General features: G+C 45.0%; 1 protein-coding gene across 1 annotated transcript; it reads right to left on the bottom strand.

Annotated features, from left to right (window-relative positions):
- Positions 1-229: 229 nt before the first annotated feature.
- Mrps30 (mitochondrial ribosomal protein S30) lies at positions 230-6,933 on the bottom strand. The gene is made up of 5 exons (XM_051183091.1): positions 6,324-6,933; positions 4,869-5,014; positions 4,206-4,311; positions 2,395-2,571; positions 230-593 (listed from the first exon to the last, which is right to left on the bottom strand). Exons 1-5 carry the CDS (start codon positions 6,931-6,933, stop codon positions 277-279), a joined length of 1,356 nt encoding a protein of 451 aa, XP_051039048.1. The 3' UTR covers positions 230-276.
- Positions 6,934-8,147: the final 1,214 nt, after the last annotated feature.

Raw genomic sequence — 8,147 nt, forward strand, 5'->3', positions numbered from 1 at the left:
TGGACATGTGTGCAGGTCAGAATACAACTTGCCAGAGTCCTCTGCTTCCATTCACTGCCTCCTAAGTCACACCAGCTGGAAAAAAATATCATTTTTAAATCGCCATCATGTCTAAAACTAAATCTTTCAGTAAAAGATCTGAATTCAAGGGTTAACCACAGGAAAACATATGAAACATTGTTTTTCAAAAATAGCAACATGCTAACATGCTTAATAACTGACAGATACATAATTCTTAAATGATTTTATTATTCCTCTGGTCAAATTTAAATATCCTCAAGGTCCCAGATCAAGTGCTTTCTCCTGGCTTCCCAACAGCTGTGTTCTGTCTTCTTTTGGCTTATTTAGAAGAAAGTCAACTATCTGCAGGAGGACATCATCGTCAAAGCCTTTCACATCATTATCTTCCACGGTCTCATACAAAGGCTTACTCTGTGTCCCCCAACATATGTTTTTACGAGGGTTATTTTGATCAGCCTGTACAGTCAGTGCCAAAGTATTTAACTGGTAGCAGAAAAAAGAAAAATATTTTCCGTCTGTGATCACAGCCTGGGAGACAAAAGGTCGAGTAACATCTGCCTCACTCCAGAATCCTGTAAGAAAGCAATGTGGGGATTTACACAGTGATGGATTCTATCAAAACAAAACACACTGGAGGGTAGTAAACACCTGTGAACTCCCAGATCCCTGAGATCCCAAAGTCTCCCTGATTTTGCCACTAACTCATATCCTATTTCTGTATTAATCTAGAGTCCCCAAACTTATGATTTATCTTTTTCTACAACTTCAAGCTCTAATAGCTTCTAGCATTCATTTAGTTACCTAAGAAGCTTTACCCACATGAATCCTCCTGTATCTGATATAACTCAATGGCATGAATATGCTCAGAAAACATCCACACTAACACTATATAAAACCCAGTATCCATTAAGACCATTCATGTCACCAAATACAAACATATACACATCCTCTCAAAATCCTCAGGAAAAAAAATCTAGCTTTCTATGGTTTTAACACCACGCCCTCAAAAAATCCAGTGCCTTCTGAATATTTTACAAGAGTTTTTAAGAATTGCTGTCACTGCCTCTGGTGTCCCAGGTCATAAGGTTCTAGGATGCCTCAATACCTTTACTACTCAAGGTTTTGGTTTCACTCTTGTTCTAGACTGCCTTGTTTAATACCTTTAATTGCTGCCAAAGACAGGAGTCAACTTCTCCACACATATATTTTATCTTTAATCCTTAATGGAGACATCTAACAAAGTTACTGCTCAAATGCAGTAGGTAACAGTTCAAAGTCCATGAGGGTACAGTGCCATTGGAAGGTATCACTCACCCTTCCTGACTAATCCAAGCTCACCTCCTACCATCTTCCCTTCCTAGTAAGAACAATCTGTGTTAATATCCCTCCTGGGTTATTGTGCAGAATTAATCTAATTCACATTTTGTAACTCTAGACTTTGCAGGAGAACCCAAACACCTCACCCAGGACTGGTAAAGAGCAGGAGGATAAGGACTACAGCTCATGGTAGAGGATCTGCTTGGGAGACACCAGTCCTTGGTCCAAACTCAGCCCAGGAAGATGTAGGACGAGAGAGGAGTAAGAGGTCCCGGCCCTCTCTCCGGGAAGCCAAGACCACGTGGAAACACTTAGATTAATAGAAATGGATTAATATTTAAGACAGAGCTAGCCGATAAGAAACGCTACTAATAGCCTTACATCTAACACAGCGTCTGTGTGTTATTTGGGGCTGATGCGGCAGTGGGACCAGGCTGGTGGGAAACTGCTCGAAACAGTACTCTCCACTCTGTGTCATGCTGTTTCTCCTTCCTTCCCCCTTCTTTACTGGCCAGCACAGGCCCGGCCTCTACATCCTCACACTGCAGTCTTAAACCATACTTCTTACGCTGGTCTACTTTTCTTCTAACATCACCGCTCTGAAAACAGTATGTTTCCAGAAGCTCTCTACTGTCTGTTCAACACTGTCTCCAAGCTAACAGTGGACCCACTGGGCAAAGGGCTACAGCCCCAAGTTCAATTCTTGGCACCCCATAAAGGTGAATAACATAACACTCCATCCATAGAAAGCTGCCCGGTGGCCCACATGCATCAACTGAGGGAGCGCTTCCTCACTGGAACCTTGACTTCCATGTCTTTTATCATTTACTTTTCTAACTCGAGTACTTTACAAAATGAGAAAACCCACGAAGATCTGACTTGCTCTCTAGTAGTTTATGTATGTCATTATGGATTTTTAGATAACTGCACTTTGTATCAATGTAAACTTTTCAAAATGTTCAGATCTAGGTTGTGTCTTAAGAAAATAATCTGAATAACTCCATTCTTAACAGGTTACACTTTCAAGGATGAAAACTGCCATAGCACTGGGCTTACCTTGATACATAGCTTGAGCTCCAGTCCAAGCAAAAAGACTTGCAAGGGCATTAGCTCTAAAAACAACTTCTACCTGCTCAGCTTGGTTTTGCTTTATCAGCTTTTCTCTATTTAAACGGTCAGGTAACAGATGGAACTGGGTGTGGCCATAGCAGCATGGATCTGCTGTTTTGGAGCCTGATGGAAACAATAAAAAGATTTCAGATGAAATGAGAGCAGAGAAGAGCAGAGGCACATGTTCTATCTAGCATCTGCTTCAAGCACCTGTTTCCAACAGCAAGTCCATGGACTCAAAATGCACACATGGAAATGCCTTACCTGAAAACAATTCCTCAACCTGCTCATTCTCACAAAGCTCACCGGGCTCAAAGTAAGCCAGATGCACAAATATAAACGGCACTTACAATCCTCTGCTATTTAATTTTGCCAACTCTCTCAGTCATTATTAAGAGCTACTATTGCAGGATCCCTCGGTGTGTGTACTTTACAAAGGTTCAGGGGTAAAGTGCCTGCTGTGCAACCCAATAACTTTAGTTGAAACCTGGAACCCACCTGCAGAAGAATGCACTCCAGAGTCATCTGACCTCCATGCATATGTGCCCTGTGGTATTCATACACCCACTCACACCGTGCACACACACTCACAATGAAAAGAATCAAACAACAAGAGGACTTCTTTGCAACTAGTGTAATAATAGTATTTGTTCATTTTTTAAAAAGGTTCTTATATTCCCTTTCTAAGCAAGGAAAGTAAGGAGCTTACTGGGCAGAGTGCTTGCCTAGCTAGCACTCTGCTTTGCCCTGCTCTGACCCTGAACACACACAATATTGGCACTGTGGCACACGCCCTGCCTCCAACAGTATGCGTTTGTGTAGCAGGGTGGGCTGCAGAGTTTCAAGGTCTTCTGTCCCCCCACAGCGAGTGTTAACCTAGGCAGGGTCAAAGAAAGGAAAGAAAAAAAGAGCAAGAAGAGAAAAACAAAACAGAGGGTAAAAAGGGAGGAAAGAAAGGGAAAGGGGGAAGGGGAGGGTAAAAAAGGAGGAAAGAAAGGTAAGGCAGAAAGGACCAGTGGCCCAGCTTTCATACAACACCGAGATGCCCGATTTCATCGTTGAAGTAGTTTCAAGACTCCCCAGCCACTAAGACCGAGTGACTGAGGAAGGTCGAATAAAATGGCCTGGAGGACTAACATTCTGCTTTCTTAAAGTCTCTGTTGGGTCATCTAGGAACTAATAAGTGTATGGGAGGGATAAACGTCAAGAGCGTTCATTAGGGCAGACACGAGGCCTACCAGTGCCTGAACCCCTGATGTACGTAACTGTCACGTGTCGCGTCAACAAACTGCCAGTCAGGATCCCAAGTCCATACTTAAACATACAAAATACAAGCTACTTTTCCATATAACGATTTTTAAAGGTTAAATGTTGCCAATTCGGCAGACGAGGAAAAAAAAAAAAAAAACTCCTTTCAAAGATCTAATTTTTCTCCAATTATCATTCATGTTACAATACCTTGAGATTATGAATGATATCATATAGCTCATAGCCAATCAAACTTCTTAGTCTCCAAGAATTAAACTTTACATGGTGTGGTAGTATACACTCTAAGAGACAGAGGCTAAAGGGCTCTGCCACTAGTTCAAGACCAGCCAGGAACACATAGTGAGTTCAAATACAACAGAGCTACAGAAAACCTGTCTCCGTTAAAAACAATAAAATATAATAATTTAAATTTCCACTAAAGTTAAAGCATGCTTTCGCTCTGCACATTCTGAGTATACTTATGGATTGATAAGTAAAGAGCAACTTACCAGTAAATATGGTGTTTTCATATTGCCGTTTGAATAATGGGAGCTTGTCTGGTTTACACGGCATAACAGGAATTTCTGCAGGAATGGAATAATCCAAGGGCACAAACTTAAAGAAAAAGAAAACACAAAGTGAACTCAGAAGCATTTGTATCTTAGTCAATTGTAAATGAAGTGGATACAACACTTTTCCAATGAATTGTTTCTTACAAAATGATCTGATTATGCATGTTGAGTATCTCAGAAACAAGATGCTAGGGACTAGAAGGGTTTCCGATGTCAGTGCACTTACAGTTTAGAACATCCACACAGTCTACAGGAAACACATTCCTAATTCAAAACTCTGAAATGCTCCGAGTTTTGGTGCTTTTCAGATAACATTTTCAAAAGCTACGTATTCAGCTACACTAATAACTACTGATAGGCCCAAAGTGGTCATACATAGAACAAAATTTTAAAAATCCTGCTATAATATATAATCATAAACTGATTTTACCACATTGAATGTGGTACATGCTTAAAATTACTTGACCATACACAATCAGAAAGTTGAGAGATTTCCAGATGAGTTGCCATCATGAATCAAACACGGGAGGCAAGAGGGTTACCCAAAATACCTCATCCAATTCACCTGGCCAACTGATGCCAAGGGACACAAAACCTTACCTCGGGGAGCTGCTGAGATATTCGGATCTGGTTGTGTGGTTTATCATTTATCTGATATCGTAGAGCATCAATACGCCCTTTTCGATGACCAGCAGAGATGCGTTCCTCACCACGGTGCCAGTAAAAGTCAACAGGGCGCTTAAAATCTACCAAAAGATAACCAAAGTTTTCTTAGTTATTCAGAGAAAACTGGTTATTGACTTAGTCATAAACATGTTAAGAGCGGCGTGTCTACAGTATATGGATATAAAAATTACAGTGATGAAGAATCTGCGTTACAAGTCTCAAGGACAGCACTCAGAACTTCACGATGCTAAACACTGTTCATCAACGGGGTCACTCAGTTAATGAAGATGCTCGAATGGATGGCGGGCGTATCGCTCTCCGGAATAAAGTGCAAACTGTTCTATGAAGCACTAACTTCACTTTTACACATGACTGCAATCACTGCCATTTTATACAAGACCTCTGGTCTGAATGAAGGAAGCCACGCTTCCTAAGTCACAGAAAGTGACTAGTCAAAAGTTACTGTGTTTTCCTAACACCACTTCTGTTATAAGTGAGAAAGGGAAGCAATACAGACACTACACGGCTCAGTTCAGCACACACCTACAGCCATGAAGAATTAGTTCAATAAATATGAAGTCATAGACCCATCAATGCATTACAAAAAACATTCTGTCAGCTGGAGTGTAGGTCAATGGTAGAGTGTATTCTAGTCCTCGAGTTCAATCCTCGGCACCACCATCCCCACCAGACACAAACAAAAATGTTACTGAACAAACAAGTGTCTGTTTACTGGGCCTAAGTCCTGACCCCCAAATCAACCAGATAGTGGGTCTTAAGACAGCAACACTCAGTATACGTCTTCTTTTGATTTATAGAATGAATTCATGATACCCAGTGTGTTGATTAATTAGTTGGCAATTAGTTGGGGGAAAAAAAAGAGCAGACACAGTAACTGTTACGGAAATGTTAGGAATTCTAGCAAAATATCTACTATTTAACCTTCTCAACTCTACGGACAAACAGTATTAAACTAACGAAACTAGGCAAAGTAAGACAGGTTGATCTTTTACCCATGGCCACCCAGCTTTCCTGCGGAGGGAGGGTCAAAAAGACAACCACCCCCACCCCTAACCCTCACTCCCCACCCGCAGCTGGTTCCACTTCTTGAAAGCCTCTTAAAACTTTTGGCTGGACAGACAGACACAAAGCCGGGTCCAGGCTCGGAAACCAGATGAACTTCAGCAGCGCCTAAACTTTAGGGAGCAGCCACAGGCAGCTGGGAGGTGCAGTGGGGTGAGGTGGGGCGGGGTAGAGGGAGTGGAGAGGGAGCCCCGAGAAACTTGGGGATCCTTGGATCCCAGCGCACCGAGCCGGCTTCCCAGGCCGGAAGCGACGGCGTCCCCACCTCCCCGGGTTCTGGGCGCGAGCGGTGCGTGCGCGGCTCACCGAGGGCGGCGGTGGCCAGCACGGGGTTGAGCGGGGCCAGCAGGTTCACCAGAGTCTCCACGAGTCTGTCCAGGAGCGGCGAGGCGAGGGCGTGGCGCTGGCCCAAGGGGTGCTGGTGCAGGCGCTGGTGCATGCGCGGGCGGCGCCGCAGGTAGACGTGCTCCTGCAGGATGCAGTCGCGGACGGCGGCGCGCAGGCCCGCCAGGTCCAGGCCGGGCGGGGGCGGGGGCGAGGGCGCGTGCGCGGGGCCGTGCGCGCGCGGCAGGCCCGCCAGCAGCGCCGTCTTGGTGAAGCCCTGGTACCAGCGGTCGGCGCCCAGCGCGAAGGTGTGCGGGTACACCACGTACTTCTGGAACTGCATCTTGGTGAGGATCCGCATCTTCTCGTCCGCCGACGGCGCCGCGTGCACCGCCGCCTGCCAGCGCTGCACCCGCCGCAGCCGCGCCGCCTTGCTGTCGGCCGTCATGGAAGCCACGACCGGCGGGTACCGCGCCGCCGCCGCCTCTGGGCCGTCAGCTTTGCCCGTGGCAGAGGCGGAGGAGGCCGAGGCGGCGGCGGGGGCGCACAGCCCGCGGAGCGGCACCAGCTTCCAGCCCCTGGACGCCGCCATCTTGGCCGGCGGAACCGGAAGCCGGGCTCCGGCGCCGCCGGAACTGGCCCCGGCCACTTGCCGTAGCGAGCCAAGCGCCTCCCGGAGGCGGAGCCGGAGGCGGAGGCGGCGCGCGCAGCCAGCGGGTTTGCAGCGCCAGCTCCACCCGTCCCGCAGAAAGCGTGGTCTGCGGCGCGCGCCCCAGGAGCAGGCTCGCGCGTCGGTTTGCAGCTCTGCAGGGTGCAAGGAGTCACTCGTGCCCGCCCGCGCCGTTTGTTTTAGGGACTCGCAGTTTTCTCACCCGCTGACATCTGAATCCGTGCAGTCCTCGGAGTTTCGTTTGCGTCTCCTACACAGCGCCCCACACCTTTAGGATTAGAAAGTTACTTCAGGAAATACAGCGTCCCCTTGCTCGTGCGTGCTGATTTTAAAAGCTATGCCAGTAACACCCGAGGACTTTAGGAAAATAGTCCCCTGTATAAAGTGATGTGATTTATTTTGCAGCTTAAAAAATAAAAAAAAAAAAATGGGTTTCTTACCGGAATAATTTACCGGAGGGTGGGAAATTCATGAAATAAATACTGTTTTGATTTTTGCTCTTTATTAATTAACCCATTCTTCGCTGTGAACTGATTCTTTGCAATAAAGTTCTTGAAGAAAGGATCATTTTAGTTTGGCTTTCGGTCTTCAACGACCAACAATAGATGTTTGAGAAATATTTCTGAAAAAAACAAAAAACAAAATCACACCAAGTTTTAGGTCCCTTTCAGACAACCGGTTTTGGTGATTCATAAGAAAACAGTTCTTGAGGATGTTGAAGACATTTTGTTTCTAAAAGGAATATAGACATGTCTTGAAGTTATAGTTGATGATGCAGTTCATGAAGTTTCAGTTCTAAAAAAACAGTTTAAAAAGGAAGTGGCTAAGTTTCATTAATACCTCGTGTAATACCTCGTGTGGTAAGTTCCTTACAGAATCTTAATATTCTTTTATGTTTAATAACAAAAGGAAGACGTGACCTCAGTCTTCATGCTCATATTTTGCACTTAAATAATAAATGTGAGGTGCCTAACAGCAATGTAAATTGAAAGACCACTTTGTGTAAAAAAAAAAAAAAAAATTCTTTTAATAGAGTATCACGTGAAACCTAAGTCATTATAAGTTCCCATATAATTTCAGCACAGGTTATTGATTCAAATGTCAGCCCTAGAGGACAGTTGACAACAGAAGACGAA

The sequence above is a fragment of the Phodopus roborovskii genome, unplaced genomic scaffold, assembly GCF_943737965.1.
Source record: "Phodopus roborovskii unplaced genomic scaffold, PHOROB, whole genome shotgun sequence".
Lineage (NCBI taxonomy): Eukaryota > Metazoa > Chordata > Mammalia > Rodentia > Cricetidae > Phodopus > Phodopus roborovskii.